Here is a 21,305-nt window from a genome sequence, read left to right as displayed (position 1 = left end):
TTTATCTTCTCTTTATAGCACCAATTTATTCCACCGTGTAGTAGAGATATGTATGTGATCAGTCTTGTTTTCTTTAAAGGCGTATTCCTATCTCGGTGTTTATGGTTGTAACCATAGGATATGCCACAGATACATGATAGATTTGGGTCCTATCTATCAAGAACAGACCGTGTCTATGCTGACAAGGGAAGGTTTCCGGCTTCTCTCCGTTCACTTGTATAATAGTTACGGAAATAACCAAAGTTGTCTGCTTACATGCTTGGTCCCGCTCCATTCACTTTCAGGCACAGACAGGGCATTTACTCTGAATAGATGCTGGTATCTGAATCTATCAAAGTATTTATCTCATATCCAATGAATATATCCATAAATACTGAAATAGGAATATTCTTTAAAAAATAAACCCTCTTACCCCCAAAGAACATGTGTATGTGATTCCTAACATTCCATGGTTTCAAATTGCCTGAGGAATATTTCTAGTGATGAGAAGGGCAATTGCTTTTATTTTTCTCATAGAGAATAACAGCCCACCAGTTGCAGAGGCAGGCCCTGATAAAGAAATCATTTTCCCAGTGAAGTCTACAACATTGGATGGAAGTAAAAGTAGAGATGACCATGGTATTGTCTCCTATAAATGGCAAAATGTCAGGTACAGTCACACGTCTATCTATCTATCTATCTATCTATCTATCTATCTATCTATCTATCTATCTATCATCTATCTATCTATCTATCTATCTCTATCTGGTTATCTAAGTATTTTACACTTTCATTTGCTGGTGTGCTCGAGATTATTCTCCCGTTTCATGACCCAGTTTCGGCCAAGATTTAGCTATTCGATAGTTAGTCTCACATTTGACTCTCAAATACTTTGCTTTGCAGAGAAGTTCTTGGTCAACTGAAAGACTTTAATACACTCATATGCCCAGGCCCAGTGGCCTCAAACAAGCCCAAAACATCACCCCTCCATAGCAATGTATGACAGTTAGTATAAGGTGTTTGTGCTGATATGTTCTGTTTGGTTTTGCCAAATGTGGCTCTTGGCATTATGGCCAAACATCTTCACTTTGGTGTCAGGATTTTTAAGGACATTGTTCCAGAAATCTTTGGTTTGTGCAGACACAACCTTACAAATATAAGTAGTGCTACCAAGTTCTTTTTACAGGAGAGATGTCTCCTGGCAACACATCCAAACAAGCCATACGTTTCTCTAAGCCTTGCATGATCTCATCTTGGAGTGAGTCTGTTGAGAAATCCACACCTGAAAACACTGTCAACTTGAATGTTTTCCACTTGTGAATAATTTTTCTCAATGTAGAAATGACCACAATAGTGTCATTTTGATGCAGCCCACACAGCTTTTTGTCTTATTTTCTATCTGCTGTATACCCCTGATGATGTTGTATACAGAAACCTATAGGGACGGTGCATTAGGAACAGACAGCAAAGAACTGCCCATATGAGGGCACAACAAGTTTAATAGCTCTCTTAGGGTTGTCTGCAGAAACGTATAAGTGCTTAAGTGATAAGTGATAGCCATTTCTCAAAGTGCTATCACATCTGGATTTCACCCATATACTGGGACCACAACCCGCAGTAGCTACAGGTGCTTATTTATTACATTTCATAGCCATTTTGTTTTAATTTTCTATTATATCTTATAAAGGTAAGTTCTATATACTTTTATTTCAGTGAATACTGTTGATAGCACCTCTGTCTGGTGGTCAGGTGCTTATAACTTTATAAACCCCTCCAGATTGATGAACATCAGAAATTGCTTGTGTAAGGTCATTGCTGATTTTATTCCTTCACATTATATTAATACACACCTGAATGCTCCAGACCAGCAAACTGCAACTTCTGCTATTATAGAGGTGGTCACACTTCACACGAATTAACCAAGGCAACTTGATCAGTAGCACCTGACTACTTACCTTCTTAATCCCTATGGAAGCAGTGTGGGTGTACTGCTTCTGCATTTTCGCCTAGTTTTTGTGAAATAAATAATGAAACATTGTAATTTGTCAAATGTTATGGTTCATCTGACTTGTACTATGTAACAATAGATGCACCATTTACCTCCAGTTTTACCTTTAGGGTCAGTTCACACGTGAACTGCCCGCGCGGGTTTTGACACCGAGAGAGACGTGGTGAGCCGCGTCTCTCTCTTGTCAAAACCCGCCTGCCGCGACCATCGCAGTCGCGGCTTTCCCCTCCGCTGTCGGCTCAAATGACATTCATCATTCTCACTACTTAAGATACTAATACAAAAGTGTTCTTCACCTAAGTTATATCTTTGCTCATGTTTCAGTGGGCCATCTCCGGTGACCATTCAGGACAGTGACAAACCAGTGGCCATTGTGTCTAACCTTCATCTTGGTGCATACCGCTTTCGTTTGACTGTCAAAGATCATCAAGGATTAGAGAGCTCTGCTGTTCTCTCTATCACTGTTAAAGAAGGTACATGTTTTGTTTTTTGTTTTGTTTTTTGCTGGAGAAAGAGTTTATTTAATTAAATTAACAACTAAAATTCATTAAGGACTACACTGTAAACACTCCACTGACCTTAAAACTAAGGCCCCACACTGACCTTAAGGCTAAGGCCCCACACTGACCTTAAAGGGGTTGTACCATCTCAAGGATCCTATCTATACTGCTAGCTTATGCAGATTTAAGACTTTTCCTAAATACATTGCTTCATCAAAAATGCTTTGTTTGGCCACTATCTGAGATTCTTCACTTCATTGTTTACACTGCGTTTCCATAACCACAGACCCGGGGATGGTGTTATCTCTCTGCCCAGGACAAGTGACATAGCTCCCTGCTCTCAGGGAGGGGAGTGGGACCTGAGTGCTCGGAGCAGCTTGTATTTCTGAGCTGTTTATCTCCGGCTCTTCCAGTTATCAGTCGGCTAATTGAATTTTGCTGATAAGGGCTGAGACAGGGAGTCCATTAAACACAGACCTAAAAGTGCAAGCTGACTCTTGGTCCTGTAGCATGTAAATTTGGCATTCTCATCACCTATCAAACCCAGCTCTGCTACAACAGCTTCATATTGTGCATCTTCCAGTAATACTGTGCTAATTTATTTATAACCATCCCTCATTACTGACTGCAAACATGTACTGCTATGAAGAGAGATAGCAGAGCTGGTTTTGTATGTGAGATAGCAAGTGAAACCCCACCCACCAATTTACCAAGAAAACCAGGAAGTGAACACACAGCCTGCGAGTTGGGAATACCCCTTTAAGGCTTAGGCCCCACATTGCAGAAACGCATACTTTTGTTGCAGATTTTGCTGCATTTTTTTGAGTCAAAGTCAGGAGTGAATTTTACAGAAGGGAAATGTCTAAGAGTTTCCGTTATATTTTCCATTACTTTTCAAGCCACTCCTGACTTTCACTTAAAAAATGCAGCAAAATCTGCAACAAAAAACACTTCATTTGCACAATGTGGGGACTTAGCCTAAAGTAATTTTCCAGATTAACTATTATTGATGACTTTTCCTTAATACTTCTACATCCGTTCCTTATAAAATTGTGATAGTCCCGATGCTGGTGGCTGCTGAGGACAGCTGATTGGTTAGGTTGTAGGTTATTAAGGATTAAGGATTTAAATTATTGATGGTTCATTCTTAGCATATTCCATGAATATCAGACTCTTAGCACCCGCACTGATCTGCTGTTTAAAGGACTTGGGGTGAGCAGTGCGGCCTGTTCATGGTTTCCACTGATACATAGACCAGAACCTTATAAACTATGTAAACACTATTATATGTAATACATAGCCTTCTGAGACTTGCAGTCCCACAATGGCAGAAAAGTTAAAAGCAAACTACTCATGACTACATATTTTATGGATAACTAACAGGCACACTGTATGTTATACCTATGTATACCCAGCCCATCTGTTTTCCTTTCATGCCACATTGACAGGCACTTCTGAATGCAATTAATTATTTAGACATGAAAGCACCCTCATAGCTTTTTAGGAAATTAGTCCAGAAATTATTAATGCTGTTGAGTTTGGCTGTGCAGGATGTTGAGTCATGAAACATTTAGCTTCTTTTATAGTATACTAGCATTTGCCCGCGACTTCGTCCGTGTGTTGTTCTTGGAGATGATCCACCTGCGCCCGCGTCTCAGCTGTGGTACATCTCTGTATATGCATGTGCACCCACCTCCTGTGTGCCCCCTCCCCCCCACAAATCCTTCTCCTGTGTCCTCCCCCTTCCTGGTCGCCCCTTCCCCTTTAGGCTTCTGCAGGATCATAGAACAGTCTTCACTGTGTGCTTAATGTCCAAGTATTTTTTGGGTTGTCTGGTTATCATATTTGCTTTATCATTTTCATATCTTGCCTTTTATTCCAACAAGGAGCTGTAGTTAAGCACTTGTAGTTCAGGGCATTGCAAAAGATATTTGCACTATTTACCACACAGTCACACAGTGGTACACGGTATTATCGATATGTGACTCGCACTGGGACCACTTGTGGAGAAGTATCTGTATAAACCTAAAATTGTTTCTTTGCCTATATTTATATATTTCTAACATAATTATTTTTGTTTTAGGAAAGAACAGCCCCCCTAAAGCTAATGCTGGAGGATCACATGTTCTTGTGCTTCCTAATAATTCCATTTTACTTAATGGATCCAAATCTGACGATGACCAGGGTATAGTGTCCTACAAGTGGACTAGAGATGGCCAGAGTCCAGCAGCCGGGGTACTTACAAACATTTTTATTCTATAGTTGCACTAGGCCAAATGTATACTGCAAGAAAGAAACTTATACTATATAAGAAATGCTGCCCCCTATGCCACCCCTGCTATCTCTTGTGTCACCCCCTTTACTTTATAGATTATAAGCTCTTTCAAGCAGGGCCCTCAGTCCTATTGTATGAATTGACTTGTTACTTTTTAATGTCTCATTATTTGTAAAGTGCTGCAGAATATGTGGGCTCTATATGAATAAAATGTATTATTATTATTATTATTATCTAACAGCAGAAACGGTCCTGCAGTCACATTTTATCTTTCTCTTGAAAAGTAAACAAATAAGACAGAAGAAAGCTTCCGTCTTATTATTATAAAGCTTCCATCTTGCTTATATCCTTAAAATCAATGGTAATTGATGTAGACAGAATGTACACCATCTCCATCCATCAATGTATTACATTTTCAGTCTATTGTTCTGATCCTATGATGTATAAGAACAACTGACTAAATAGCAGACATATAAACATAGCCTTAGAGATAAAAGAAAATATGAGTAATTTTAGTTTGTTGTATATAAAATAAGGCAACTATAACCTTAAAGGAAAGTATCCACATCTCTGCTGTGCTCTATGGTTGGAACTTACAATATACTAATATTAAATGTTATTTATATAGCGCCAACAGATTCTGCAGCACTTTACAGATCATAGAGTATACCTACTGCATGTCTACAGTATATAGACATATTGTGTGTTCTGTTTTATAAGTTTACAATAGATTTTTGCCCCTTTGCCCTTTTTTTCTATTTTCAGTACAGACTATAGACCAAAAATCCACCAAAAAAATGTCACTTCTGGGGGTGGCCTAATAGTTCTAAACTGTTCTTGAAAGTAGTTCTAAATAGTTATACAGGTCTTTCATTATCCATCAAAACCTTTATGGGTATATTCACGTGGCAGATTTACTGTAGAAGTTTCTTTGGCTTTGCCATTGTTGCTAATACTGCGCAAGCAACTGCATTCACATGGATGGGAGGGATTTTCAGCTGAATATTCCTAGGTCTACTAGTAAGATCTGTTCATCCAGAGGTCCTACTTAGTGAGATTGGTTGTGTATAGACAGAACTTTACCTGTGTTACTGCAGGTTTCATTACCCAAAAATCTAACTTTATTGACATGTGTTTGATGTCCAAATTTCCAATATTTTGTACACTTACAGCGTACATAATGTTCACATAAATGTTCAACTAAACCATGAAGTGAAGTCCAATGGGTATTTACCTTACAAAACCTCTTCCTGGGTATTCCCGCTGTATGCGTGGAATCTACCATTCATACTCCAGAGTAGTCTCTAGAGACTACTTTAGAAATTTCTGAGAGTGAATATCAGTCCCATATATTCTAAATACAGCAAGCACATGGGGTTATGCAAGTCTACTTAGCTGAATGGGACATTCACAAAAATATGTGCATAAAATCTGCCACGTGAATTCCTTACAAACCATACCATGCCATATCCATAAGACTAAGGCCCCACGTAGCAGGTCCGCATCAAAAAAGCACTGCGAGAAAAAATGTGGCGGCAACACATTGCAGTTTTTCCACAGAGCTTTTCTCATAAAGTTTCTACTTAAATTATACCTGTAGAGAAACCGCCAGCGTTTCCATAGGTGTAATTGACATGTTGCAATTTCCAAAAATGTGACTTTGAAGGGACTGTAAAACATTGTTTTTTTCTGCAGCATTTCCGCTTGGTTTGGTGCAATTTCCAGTAACTTTCTGTTTCCCGATTTCTGGAAACGGAACGTCACCGATACTAACGCCCCCACCCCAGCATACTTACCTGTCTTTCTGTCTTCCTGTCTGGATCTTCTGGGCATGGGGCGTTACTTGTTCTGGCCATGCCAGTAATCCGGCTCTATTGCACAGTGAAGTCCCATGGCCAGAAGATCCTGCCTGGAAGACAGGTAAGTATGATTGGGGGGGGGGGTTTGAATAAGTAGTGAAGGGCTAGTAGTCGGCGGACTAGCTAGGGAAACATCAGGGAGTAAGGGTGGAGCACCGAGCTGTTCGCAAAATCTGGTAGAAATGCCAATCGGGGAGTCACCTGTTGGGGAGATTCCCTACCCAATATTGTCGGATCACAAGATCAGCAGCGGTTGCCTCAACATCCCGAGTGGGGAATGTATAATGCCAATGCGACTCGACCAACCTGGTGTCCCTCCAGTGAGGTGGGAATCACCACATAAAGCACCACGCTAGTCCTGACTTGAAGAAACGTTTAAATCCTTTATTGAAGACACACGATGACATGACACTGGTGTTGTCGTGGTGTGTTTTCAAGAAAGGATTTATACGTTTCTTTAAGTTGTGACTATCATGGTGCTTTATTTGATGGTTCCCACCTCACTGGAGGGACACCAGGTTGGTCAAGGCGCATTAGCAAGGGAAACAGGGAGGGTGAGTGAGAAAGGGAGGGAGTGAGAGAGTGAGGTGGTGTGAGTCAGCTCTTAGTGAAACACAAGGCATCATGGTAGTTGTAGGAAAACAGAAAAGGAAGCTACTTAAGTAAACTAATGCAGAAGAAGATGCCAGGAGCTCCCTGAGAAGTCCTGAACTCACTCATAACACTGCTAAAGGTATTTATGAGTCCTTATTAACTTATTAATAGCACTAACAGATCTTTTTTTGAAAATTTTTTTTTTTTTTTGTCCGGAAAACCTCTTTATGCATCTACATGTCTTCATTTGGCAGGATGTGATGGACTCATCTCAGAATAAACCAGTTCTACAACTCATCAATCTGGTAGAGGGAAGGTATCTCTTCCATCTGAAGGTCACAGATGCCAAAGGAGATTCCGATGTTGACACAGCAACAGTGGAAGTGCGTCCTGGTATGAAAGTTTAAAAGACAAGTAGATGGCAGATGTAGAATAGGCCTTATGTGCAGATATTCATAATAATGGATGTGGCCTCAGGTTGTGATCACTGTTGTCACGTTGCTGAAATCATATGATTTATATGTTAAAAGTAAGCGCACATGACAAGCACTATGGTTGTGTGATGTATTCAGCAATGGGTCATGTCAGGTGTGTTTAAAGTGCCATATAGCACCCATTACATCACTACTATAAGTTGTCTTGCCAATGGCTGTATTACAGACCAGTGTTGTAAGGATTCAGTGTTGTAAGGATTCAGAAGAAAGCACCAATAAATTGCCATGAGTTCCCACATGTCTACTATTTTATGTAGAGGAACAGAGGGTTTTTTTCATGGTTATGTAGAGTATATGTGAATGTGAGTATGCATGCTCTTAAATGTGTCTGATTTACTGGATATGTAATGATATTTTTGCTGCTATGTATGTAACTTTTTCTCTATAATCTTTTTATTACTTTATACCCTTTTAAAGATCCACAGAGAGAAAACTTAGTGGAGTTGATTTTAGAAGTGTCTGTCAGCCAGCTGAGTGAGCAGCAGAAAGACACCTTAGTGCGACAGCTCGCCGTCCTCCTCAGTGTTCTGGATTCGGACGTGAAGGTTCAGAAAATACAAGCACATTCAGATTTAAGGTATTTTCCATGTTTAAAATTCATTAAATATGTTTAATTGTATTTCCATCCAGTATCAGAACAGAAAGATATGCCAATAGTTCTTATTTATATTCCAGCGAGAATCACTAAGCTGTTACTATATGTTATATAAGGGTGGATTCACACGCTGCAGATTTTGTTGCAGAAATTTCTTTTACTGTCTGATTTATCTGATTGGAATTTGCAGAAATGTATGTGCTTGCCATCAAAATAATCCCTTTCAGATGAATAATACATATTTTCAGAAACTTTAGCAATAAAATCTACAGTATGTGAATATGGTCCAAACAACAAAGAAACAAGGTAAGAAAACCCTAAACAGAATCATAATCCATTGTAAGTTATTTCTTTGTTTCCCTGTTTGATAATGAGCCTATGTGTAGTATAATGATACTGCATAACTTACTGACAGCTTTACTGACCTTGTCTCTGCTCCTCTAATGCACACAGTTGTCCAGACGTTCTAATAGTTAGATTCAGATTTATCACAGTCGCTGATGCTGGATGATAAACCTGACGTATCTTTAATAAGGTCACAGTCATGTTTATGACTAATTGACCAATAATCTTGGGTAACTGTCGTCATCCTAATTAATTAGGCTGAGTGCCAGGCGGTAAAGAAATCACACCACTCTATATTGGTATTCATTCTTCTCTCAGCTAAAATGTATGCTGACGCACTTTTTATTGAGAACACAGGGTTAAATAGTAGCAGAGAAAGGAAGTTATATAACAACAACGTAAGTGTTCATATTCATTCCTGATTGGTATGGTACATCTCAATCAAACAGAAAAAGTTCAAGCAGTGTCATACATAGCCAGCTGGTCCCAATCCTGTGTGATGACCTTGGGGAGCTGTCTTGTGGCAGCAAGCCAAGCATTTGTTTTTCTTGCACACATCTTGAATACAGACTCCATCTTATCATTTAACACTATACCAGTTTCAAGCATAAGCAACTATCTCTAGCATTCAGCTTTAAAGGATAACAATGTTTTTTATACGTTACATAATTATAAACTTCACATCTTTAGACTATCTAGTCTAAATTTACCGTATTTTTCGGACTATAAAACGCACTTTTTTTCCCCAAAATTTTGGGGGAAAAGAAGGGTGCGTCTTATAGTCTGAATGTGCCTGGCCTGGCACCCGCCGTAATAGAGAGGCGTCTATCCCTCCCCGGCATCCGCCTCTCTAGTACAGCGGATGCCGGGTCTGCAGTCTGTCAGCGGCCTCTTCTCCCCCGGGGCCGGTCCCCACCGGCCCCGTACCTGTAAAGTTGCAGGCCGGCTCCTGCGCGGCGATATCGCAGGAGCCGACCTGTCCGGGTGACAGCCGGGAGCCTAATGAGGCTCCCAGGCCTGTCACTGCTATATTAGTATTGCGGCTGGTCTCTATGACCAGCCGTAATACTAATAGACAGAATGTCCCATAGACGGCAATACACTTGTATTGCCGTCTATGGGACTTGCAATCAAGTGACCGCAGGTTCAAGCCCCCGGGGGGGAATAAAATAGTAGAAAAAAAAAAAAAAAAAACCTTTAAAAATACGAAAAATAAAAGTTCTAAATCACCTCCTGTCCCTAGAATATATATATAAAAGTAGAAAATCGTATGTCATAAACCACCGGGTTTTTTTTTCAATACAAGGTGATCTAAGCAATAGATATTCCCCAAAATGGTATAACTAAAAAGTACTTCTGGCCCCGCAAAAAAACCCACTCTATGCATCCCCGTACAGCTGCAGGGTCACCTGTCAATGTGGCCTTGCAGCTGTTGCAAAACTACAACTCCCATTATATTAAATATTTTACCATTTTTTGCTTCAATTTTTTTTTCCCCTATTTTCCTCCTCTAAAACCTTATATACTATCTTATAGTCCAGTGCGTTTTATAGTCCGAAAAATACGGTATATCATTTTTGAGATGGTTTATTTTGAGCCAAAACTTTACAACACAATACTGCTGTTTTTTTTTAACGCAAACTGGATCTAAATGTACAAATACATGCAGATTCAGCCCTGATGACCGCGGCTCTCGTGGCCCTGGCCATGTCTTTGTGGCCCTGGCCTGCCCCAGGGTTTGACTAACAAAATACATAGCAAAATCTACATAAAAAACACTGTTTTTCCACAACATGTGGCCTCAGCCTTTACTTGATTTTTTCCCTTTTAATGACTGCTTGTGGTTTCTAATTGTATTTTTTTGGGGCTCCAGTGTCGAAGTTTAGACAGATATTTATTACAGAATTGGATTCAATGTCCATTAGCTGCGTGGTGATTTGCTTTCAATTGTCAGTAAAAACATCAGTTAGATACTTTTGTGTCCAGCTTTTTACCGATTCATATTTTGGTAAAGATGTAAAATGAAAGTGTTTGTGATTGTGACATCTTTTAAGAGTTATCAATGAAATGTCAAAACATCTTTGAGGATATATGAATCCTTTAAGTACGCTCTCCATTGGAGGACCCCCCCACGGGCCCTGAGCTTATTGCACACTTGAAGGACGTCTGTAGTATGGAGTTTCCGAATGTTTCTCGTAATCATAAAATGGAGGCTTTCAATGCTGTGTTGTCATCCTGGGACACATATTGTATTCAACAAGGCTTTTGACTCTCCCCCCTCTTTGACCTTCTCCTTTGTCGCCCCCTCCTACCATTTTTTCAGTGTTGATACTTGATAATTTCCCACATGTAGTTTCCTCTGATGGTATCTATATGATTGGGTACGTCTGCCACATGTTGTAGTGTTGGGCCTTTGTATACTCATTTGTTGCTTATCTTTGTTTTCATTGTTGTATATTCTGTTAAAAATTCTATAAAAAATTATAGTTAAACACAAATTCAGATTTAAAGGGGATGTTCTATACTAGATACTACAGCATATATTTGCTGTTTCAGTGTTCAGTACCATGACATCAGTGAGTGCTTTTGATCTCTATTCCTTGTATTTTAATGGAATATTATAGTTCTATTTCTTATCCTCTGTATGACGGACCTATATTTGTCTCCCCATACAGCACGGCAATTCTTTTCTATGTCCAGAATGGTCATCCTGCTAAAATTAGAAAATCAGTGGATATTGCGCACACTCTAAAGAAGCAGCTTCTAAAGGAAAAGGCAGATTTCCTACTATACAAAGTGCTCAGAGTGGACTCTGCTGGTAAATGTCACTATATAGGATAAACATAGTACATTGTGCTACAGAATATACTTGCTAGCAATATTTATTATGTCTATGCTTCCAACGCATTTGGTTCTCATGGATAAAAATTTGTTTCACTATTGGGAATACCCATGGTACAGTTTCCAAAGGGCTTGCTGAGATATCTAAATCTAATATATCTCTGTATTTGAATAAAGGGATAAGAAACATGGCAAGAATTAGATAAATTACAGAATCTGTCATCATTGATCAAGCAGTTAGTCTAGATAAGGCGTATTGGAAGGTGCATCAAGAGACTAAAAAGTCAGCCATTTTTCTTTAGGGTTCAGAAACCTAGAATTGTGTCTCCACAGAGAAGGGGTGTATATATATATATATATATATATATATATATATATATATATATATATATATATATATATATATATTACGCCTAGCACATTAATTTCAGATGAAGCCCTTTACAGGTAAATGAGAAAATTGGAGAAAATTTTGTGTGAATCTGTCCTAACTGTACAGGGGTTAGAGAACTATTCACTAATATGATCATATTTATGACCTTTTCAAGCGGTAATGACTTTTTTTTTAAATTAAAATATTTCTACAACCAAAATCACAGTAAAAACATTATGCATGAATACAGCCCAAAACCAAATATATGCTGTGTCCTGACTGCCCACTGTGCCGAATAGAAAACCTGTACATGACTGCACACAATATATTAAAGGGGTTGTCCTATCTCAAGGATCCTATCTATACTGGTAGCTTATGAAAATTGAAGACTTTTCCTAAATATATTGCTATAGAAATTCTGCATTGACCTCCTGCTATGTGACCTTGTTCCTCCCATTGTTTACACATCGTTTCTATAACCATGGACTTATAGGACAAGTGACGTCACTCACTCACTGCTCTTGCCGGCAGGACAATCAGTTCAGTTAATTGCAGTCTGCTGATAAAGCATGGTCTGTTATCTCTCTATGTAAACACACAGATAACACGGAGTCCATTCTGTTCAAACATCTGCCTATTATCTGATCTGCATAAGTGTTTTGTGTCCCATTCTGCAAGATTGAGGAGGTGGAGAGAGAAATACAGGACATGAGAAGCAGACACTGCATACAGCCTGGCTGATACACTGAGATGGGAAAACCCCTTTAATGCTTATAAATCCATACTGATCTGATATTATCTGAATCAACATAAAGTTAATGTTTGCACATAAGCTGAATTTATCTTATTCTACCTTTTAGTGTGTCTTCTAAAATGTTCGGGCCACGGACACTGTGACCCAATCACAAAATCCTGTATTTGCTATCCATTTTGGATGGAGAACTGGTTACGACGTTATATCAGTGGAGGAGAAAGCAATTGTGGTAAGCGTATTACTGATTTACTTTGTTGAACTTAGTGGAAATTTGTATTGACTTTTTTTTTTTTGGTGGGGGGGTTATGTAGATTGTGAGCCTCAGTATGTCTTTTTGGAATATGGGATGGAAATCCATGCAAACACGGGGAGAACATACAAACTCCTTGCAGATGATTTCTTGCCCTTGGCAGGATTTGAACACCAGGACTCCAGTGCTGCAAGGCTGCAGTGCTAACCACTGAGACACCGTGTGACCCCTTGTATTGACGTTTTATGGCCATTAGTGTGAGTAGTTCACCAACACAGTCAAATGCAAACCTAAATCCAGAATATTAAAAGAAGTCTAACATCAGGATAAAGCATAATAAACCAGCAACACAGAGTCCCTTTAATTCACACATACTAATATAACTTACTATTCTAAAATATTGTAAGGTCTTCAGGATTCGTTCAACTACAATTTTCAGTTACACTAGGAATATAATTCCTGTCTGGGACTACAGCATATTCTTAGACTTCTGTCACATACAAGTACATTGGGAGGAATCTACTAAAATGTTCATGTTCTGGGATAAAAGTGTTAATTTTTAGAGATGAGCGAACAGTGTTCTATCGAACACATGTTCGATCGGATATCAGGGTGTTCGCCATGTTCGAATCGAATCGAACACCGCGTGGTAAAGTGCGCCAAAATTCGATTCCCCTCCCACCTTCCCTGGCGCCTTTTTTGCACCAATAACAGCGCAGGGGAGGTGGGACAGGAACTACGACACCGGGGGCATTGAAAAAAATTGGAAAAAGTCATTGGCTGCCGAAATCAGGTGACCTCCATTTTAGACGAATAGTGGATTTCAAATCCGGGTCATATGAGAATGTGAACTTTGTGACTATGAGACAGGGATAGCTGTACAGGCAGGGATAGCTAGGGATAACCTTTATTTAGGGGGGAATGTTATTAAAAATAACTTTTTGGGGCTCTATCGGGTGTGTAATTATGATTTTTGTGAGATAAACTTTTTCCCATAGGGATGCATTGGCCAGCGCTGATTGGCCGAATTCCGTACTCTGGCCAATCAGCGCTGGCCAATGCATTCTATTAGCTTGATGAAGCAGAGTGTGCACAAGGGTTCAAGCGCACCCTCGGCTCTGATGTAGCAGAGCCGAGGCTGCACAAGGGTTCAAGCGCACCCTCGGCTCTGATGTAGCAGAGCCGAGGGTGCACTTGAACCCTTGTGCACCCTCGGCTCTGCTACATCAGAGCCGAGGGTGCGCTTGAACCCTTGTGCACACTCTGCTTCATCAAGCTAATAGAATGCATTGGCCAGCGCTGATTGGCCAATGCATTCTATTAGCCTGATGAAGTAGAGCTGAATGTGTGTGCTAAGCACACACATTCAGCTCTACTTCATCGGGCTAATAGAATGCATTGGCCAGCGCTGATTGGCCAGAGTACGGAATTCGGCCAATCAGCGCTGGCTCTGCTGGAGGAGGCGGAGTCTAAGATCGCTCCACACCAGTCTCCATTCAGGTCCGACCTTAGACTCCGCCTCCTCCAGCAGAGCCAGCGCTGATTGGCCGAATTCCGTACTCTGGCCAATCAGCACTGGCTAATGCATTGTATTGGCGTGATGAAGCAGTGCTGAATGTGTGTGCTTAGCACACACATTCAGCTCTACTTCATCGGGCTAATAGAATGCATTGGCCAGCGCTGATTGGCCAGAGTACGGAATTCGGCCAATCAGCGCTGGCTCTGCTGGAGGAGGCGGAGTCTAAGATCGCTCCACACCAGTCTCCATTCAGGTCCGACCTTAGACTCCGCCTCCTCCAGCAGAGCCAGCGCTGATTGGCCGAATTCCGTACTCTGGCCAATCAGCACTGGCTAATGCATTGTATTGGCGTGATGAAGCAGTGCTGAATGTGTGTGCTTAGCACACACATTCAGCTCTACTTCATCGGGCTAATAGAATGCATTGGCCAATCAGCGCTGGCCAATGCATTCTATTAGCGTGAACTGAGATTGCACAGGGGTTCTAGTGCACCCTCGGCTCTGCTACATCAGATTGCTACATCTGATGTAGCAGTGCCGAGTGTGCATCAGATGTGTAGTTGAGCAAAACTGACTCAGCACTGCTAAGTCTCTGCATTCGCATAGGAATGCATAGGCCAGCCTTCGGCCAATCAGCGCTGGCTCTGCGGGAGGAGGCGGAGTCTAAGGTCGGACCTGAATGGAGACTGGTGTGGAGCGATCTTAGACTCCGCCTCCTCCAGCAGAGCCAGCGCTGATTGGTCGAGTTCCGTACTCTGGCCAATCAGCACTGGCCAATGCATTTCTATGGGGAAAAGTTAGCTTGCGAAAATCGCAAACTGACAGGGATTTCCATGAAATAAAGTGACTTTTATGCCCCCAGACATGCTTCCCCTGCTGTCCCAGTGTCATTCCAGGGTGTTGGTATCATTTCCTGGGGTGTCATAGTGGACTTGGTGACCCTCCAGACACGAATTTGGGTTTCCCCCTTAACGAGTTTATGTTCCCCATAGACTATAATGGGGTTCGAAACCCATTCGAACACTCGAACAGTGAGCGGCTGTTCGAATCGAATTTCGAACCTCGAACATTTTAGTGTTCGCTCATCTCTATTAATTTTCTTTTTTGCTGCAAATCATTTTGCTGATCTGTAAAATGGATTAAAAGGTTTGTCTAAGAATTTTGTCTAAAGAAATAACACTACTCTTATCTTTACCCCAATCTTAAACAGCGTGCCTAAAGAGGACTTCTAACCGCCCGCACCAATTTCAACTCGGCATTCTTAAATAGGCGCCTCCACTGATTCTCATTCAGTGGGATTTTTTCTGTAGCCCCCCCCCCCAATTTGTGGATCCCCCAACTTAATTTAATGTCCCCCCAATATAATTTAAACATTATACATTATTTTGTTAACAATTAAACCTGTAGGTAATTCCCTCACCTAACTTAGTGCCCTGCTTCTGGAACTCTCCCTGCTAAGTTTTTAGGGAGACAAAAAATTCAGTCCTTGAACAAAAATAATCTCATATATAAAAGCAATTTTATTTTTCATGTCAGAGGTGTCCATAGCCATCAAGACCTCTATTGTGCATTTGAGTTTGCTATGGAAAATGCCAACTATTCTAATAAAGTATTATTGCCTCTGTTAATGGCATCTTTAAATATCTTGTTTTCCAGAATGGAGTGTTCTTTACATCATTGTACTAACTTTTGCTCTGGTTGCCTTCCTAATGGGACTGACATGGGCCTGCATGTGTTGCTACAAAAGGTAAATCATACATCATTTATAAACCATTCCTTTTAATACTTCCAGGTAGGAGTCTCCAGGGTCGATATTTTTGGTAAAAACGAAGGACTGTAGACTTTGCTTATGCTCTTTGCACAGAACATGTTTGCTTTGGTTGTGTCTGTCATGTGCTCAATAAAAGCCCCAAATTCTAAGGCCGGGTTCACACAGGATTTTTTGGTCCGGAAACTGAGACGGAGGCCGCCTCAGTTTCCGGATCAAAAAACGGGTAGCTGCAACTTGATGCCAATACAGTACACCAGCATCCAGTCGTGCACTCTGCTCCAGATTAGGACCAATGAATGGACCTAGTTGGGAGTCTTCAGGTGGATTTGCTTCTTTTTTCCGGGAGCCGGAACAAACCGCTCCCAAAAAAAAGAACTGACAGGCTCCCATTGATTTCAATGGGAGCCATCTTTTTGGTCAAGATTTTGAGGCGAATTCGGCCTCAAAATCCTGACCAAAAAACTATGTGTGAACTCAGCCTAACACGGTGTCAATCCAGCTTCCTTCTGAGGTGAAAGGCCTCACTCCTGAGTACCAGCCAGCCAGTCAATTCTTACGTTTCCACTCGGGACTTCAATTTGTGTAACTCTTTGCCAGAAAATCATTAGAATATTTTAGTATGATATGTGAACATAATTCCTATTTTTCATATTGTAGCCGCAAAAGGACGAAAATAAGGAAAAAAACTAAATATACAATTCTGGATAATTTTGATGAGCAAGAAAGAATGGCATTAAGACCCAAGTATGGTAAGTAGTAAAATGAGTAGAATATGGAGCGGTCAGCTGCAAACACTTACTATACCTCTAGAGAACAAAGCCAAATAGCTGCACATGGCATATAGAGTAGGATATCGCTCTGCTTCCCATATATTACAACTGATATAAAGAATAGGGGTAACCACTCCACTGTCTATAGGACCTGTACATTATTTATTGTGTGATGATCGGTGCTCTTTACAGGTGTCAATCACATTCTCCTTTAATGATAATATAGGCATCTAGTAATATTACACTGAGGTTACTGGTATGTGCAGCCAGATCCAGCAATGATGTATTGTCTTGTATTCTATTCCACAGGTATAAAACACAGAAGCACAGAACACAACTCCAGCCTCATGGTTTCAGAATCGGAGTTTGACAGTGACCAAGACACAATTTTCAGTCGTGATAAAGTGGACCAGGATAACCCCAAAAATATTTCTAGCGGTGCCCTCAAAAATGGTGCTCCTTTTAATTTTAGCTCAAAATGTAGATAAACTTACATCAATAGGAAAATGAATAGGTATTGCAGGAAAATATGTTTGACCAAAACCAATGATATCTTTGTTTACAATTTTAATACAGTACTTACAGATTAAAGTGAATGTCCATTCTCAAAGACCTTTTGTATTTTACACATACAGTTGCATAAATACATTGCATTACTTAATTTGCATTGTTCCTGGTTTACAGGGTGGATTATACCACAGAGTTGCATTAACTGTACTGTAGTCATCAGAGCCGAAATCTCCCAGCATTATATGATGGCACAATGTCTGTAAGGAGATTTCTACCAGGATTGTCCTCTAATATTGTATACATAGGAAAAACTCGCTTACTCACTGCTTGAAGTCTCCTAAGGTTATGACCTTAGGTTTTGACACCAAGCTTGGACACTGGACTGTTTTCACTGACAACCAGCAGAACTATGAATACATCTGTAGACTGTAATACATTCTGTAACTCGGGATCCACACAATATAACTAAAGCAATGCATTTACAAAGTTACACACCTTTTTATGCAAGCTATATCTAACAAGTAGTGTAAAATGGTACCAAACAGTGGAGATATCCTGTAAGTCATGATTGTACATTTGCTCATTTATACTTAAATTATTTTAGTATTTTAAGTTATGTCTAAAGATTAAAAAATATAGTGATCACCAATGAGCAGCTCACGAGAAAACAAGTGACTTTACAACATAACTTCTGTCCCAATATTGTCCCAGGTTATACCTGCACAAATCCTGTGGCCATATGTAAACCATAGGACCATGAGGTACCAAACCATTAACAACTGGATCACTGTTGTCATTCTCCTTTATTGTTATCCGGGACAAGACTGACACAGACATTACATATCTGAATATTATATGAAAAACTGGGCTGACAATGTTGATTTTTTTATTTTTAAATGTGAGTTATGTAGCATTCCATTTCATTGTATACTTTTCAACGGAGTATTCTACTTTTACAGGTGTTTGTTGGGATACAATATTTATGGTTATAATACCACTATGTAAAGGTGTATACTAGCTGTATAATGTATATAGAATACCTGAGATGTAGTGACATGGAAATATATACAGAAATGAATGATGTTTTTGGATACTAATGAAGTAAAGTTTGTACTGTTAACATAACTTAGTCTCTGGTCTTCTCATTGTAAAATGTGAACATTAATGAAAGGTTTATAATAAATTACTGAAGTTGTTAGGATCGGTACATACTCCCGTTCTTAATGTCCTGTGATAGATGAGAGCAACAAATCACTCAATGAAGACAGAGCCCCATCCATCTGCATTCACTCACAAATTTAAAAACCATGAGGGTAGCTTTCTTCCATCATGTTTTTTTACTCTTTTTCTGGAAGAAGAAGTTGTGCTTGCAGGACTTTCTTCTGTTACAAAAGTAAGCAAGCAAGATGTAACACAGTGTCTGTCAGGAGTGATCTACCATTGGTCCAGCCTGTGCAGCTGCACAGGGGCCCATTAGATCAGGGGACCTATCGCCTTAAAAGTAGCTTATGGATTTTGAGTAAATGTTTGTTACTTAAGTTTATGGCTACCTATTACTGGTGGATTATTGGAGAGACATAAGGAAGTACTGTGTGATGAGATATTGGAAAACAAGGGGCCTATAGCTGTTCTTGCACAGGGGCCCTCAGACATTTTTGTCCACCCTTGTGCGTCCTTAATGTTGTTTACATTAGAATCATTGGGAACTAACAGTCAAATTGGGCTATCTCTGTTTCTGAGAGGGCCATCACTATTGGCGTCCATTGCTTTCATCCTATGAGGCAACAGACGTTCACAACGGTAGTGTGAACATCCCCTTACTAATATGGTAAGCTGTATTCAAGACCCCATTATGTACCTATAAATTGCAGTGACAACCAGTAAGCTGTCACAGAAAGTATGCTTTTCCCTGACCGTATATTTGAGGGGCTAAGTTGCCGGGAACCCGCTCCTTCCTTCTCTAGATTATCTTCTTACCTCCCACCCAGACCTCCACCTGTCCTGACTGAAATACAGTCAACTCATGGTCTTCCTCCACAAATCTTCCCTTCTCCTGCTACTCTCCTCTAACATAACTGATTTAGAAAATGCCCTTTCCTGTTCTTACTCACCTATACATGCGCTTTCTGCACAAGAAAAGAACGTTAAGATCCTGACTCAATGGTATTGCAATCCTGATCTCCTCCACAGGTTTTTTCCTGGCGTTTCTGACCGGTGTTGGCGCTGTGGTTCTGAGAAGGATACACTCCTTCATATCTGATGGGAATGCAGTGCAATTAAGACTTTCTGGGTTCGATATCTACACCAAAGTGAGTAGCCGGTCCCTTAGACGCTCACCTCAGCTAGCTCTCCTCTCAGTCTTTTCTGAAAGAATAGCTGCAGTAAGGAAAGACATCTTGCGGCATTTCCTCACTGCCATCAGAACAGACATTCCAAGGCATTGGTGAAGCACTGTCGCGCTGACCCTGGCAGAATTCTTACAGAAGCTTCTCCTTATCCGGATAATGAAGGCCCTGATGGTGGAGGAGTTCCCTAATTTCTCCAAGTTCGAGCTTTTCTGGTGTGCCATTGATGGTGTTTCAGGAGTCCACTGAATTCTCCCAACTTTTTCTCCTGACTTGCAGATGCCTCTTCGAGAGATCCGCCTACCCCCTCTCTGTTTTCCCATTGTTTCTCCCCCTCATGTACAATATTTTGCTCGTCTGTCTTTCTCTTAATTTTCTACATTCACTGAGCAGTTTACACTAAGTTTTGTTGTAAATTATGCTGTTAAAACTTTTCTCCAAATGCGGTCTTATTTGCGTGCTCCCGTTTTTGTAACCTATGTTATCCTTGTTTTATCTGTTATTATGAAAATTAATAAAAACCATTGAAAAGAAAACTTTGCAAGTGATGACACAAGATTTAAGCAGCAAAACATGCAATGATGAGAAAAGTGAATGTAGTCTCCAAATGTACTTTAGTTTATATTTATTAACTACGATAAGTGGAATCTAAATCTACTCCAAAATTTGCAGGTGCAAATTAAATTTCCAGGTTGTTCCGTGACAATGCATCACATTTCTAATAAGGAGTGTGGAGTAAAACATCTAAATATCCACTTTACTTAGAATGGAGTATAAAGCACCAGTCTTAAGAAATCTAGAACAAGACTGAGCACTCCTGAAATTTCAAGACCCAGTAAATGAACGATACAGGCTCATCATGAAATATCATCTTTGGTGATCATTTTTCAAGGTGACTACGTGAGTGATTGAATACCATGACTCTTGAAAAAGATGAATAAATACAGAAAAATTGTAGAAATTGTTAAAACAATTTAATATCATGATTACACTGAATAAAACTACAACAAGAACCACAAACAGTCCGTCCAAGGATAAACCTTTAACAATTTAGTAACATCTACACTGGGTGCATGTCCTTCAATTCAATGGGCATTCGTATTTATACAGACTATAAGATTATAATCATCTCTTTTTCAGTCACCATGGAACGTACCAGAGAATAATGAATATTGGGGACATTTATCATACATTTTACAGCACTTTTCCAGAAAAGTGGGCATGTTGGGAGAGACTTAGCAGGATGACATGAACCTCATGATAAACTAGATGCATGTTATTTTGAAGCATGGGAGATCTAGGCTGGAATAGGGAATGCCAGTCTTGATAACTCTCACCTACTAACTTGTATGCTACAAACATATATGTGCTACTGGTGAGACTGTGACTGTACACAATTATTAGCATGGAATAATGTATTTTATAGCACTGTATTAATTCAAAAAACCCCACTCCAAAGTAGAGTATAGATGGTTTAATTGTAGATACAAGACTCTATATGAAATATTTTATAATGAAAATCTA

General features: G+C 40.0%; 1 protein-coding gene across 2 annotated transcripts in view; it reads left to right on the top strand.

The window, feature by feature from the left end:
* The window catches only part of KIAA0319 (KIAA0319 ortholog), a 30,150-nt gene extending 11,949 nt beyond the window's left edge, over positions 1-18,201 (top strand). For both annotated transcript variants that reach the window (XM_075270909.1, XM_075270908.1), the window contains 10 exons: positions 517-649; positions 2,312-2,460; positions 4,571-4,722; positions 7,470-7,608; positions 8,127-8,286; positions 11,325-11,467; positions 12,724-12,846; positions 16,042-16,132; positions 16,814-16,905; positions 17,236-18,201. In XM_075270909.1, the coding sequence (XP_075127010.1) occupies positions 517-649; positions 2,312-2,460; positions 4,571-4,722; positions 7,470-7,608; positions 8,127-8,286; positions 11,325-11,467; positions 12,724-12,846; positions 16,042-16,132; positions 16,814-16,905; positions 17,236-17,414 (1,361 nt within the window). In that variant the 3' untranslated portion in view covers positions 17,415-18,201. The remainder of the gene's footprint in view (positions 1-516; positions 650-2,311; positions 2,461-4,570; positions 4,723-7,469; positions 7,609-8,126; positions 8,287-11,324; positions 11,468-12,723; positions 12,847-16,041; positions 16,133-16,813; positions 16,906-17,235) is intronic.
* Positions 18,202-21,305: the final 3,104 nt, after the last annotated feature.

Source organism: Leptodactylus fuscus, chromosome 4 (genome assembly GCF_031893055.1).
Source record: "Leptodactylus fuscus isolate aLepFus1 chromosome 4, aLepFus1.hap2, whole genome shotgun sequence".
NCBI classification, from domain to species: Eukaryota; Metazoa; Chordata; class Amphibia; order Anura; family Leptodactylidae; genus Leptodactylus; species Leptodactylus fuscus.
Note: the sequence above shows the minus strand (reverse complement) of the source record. Positions and strands in the feature narration are given on the sequence as shown.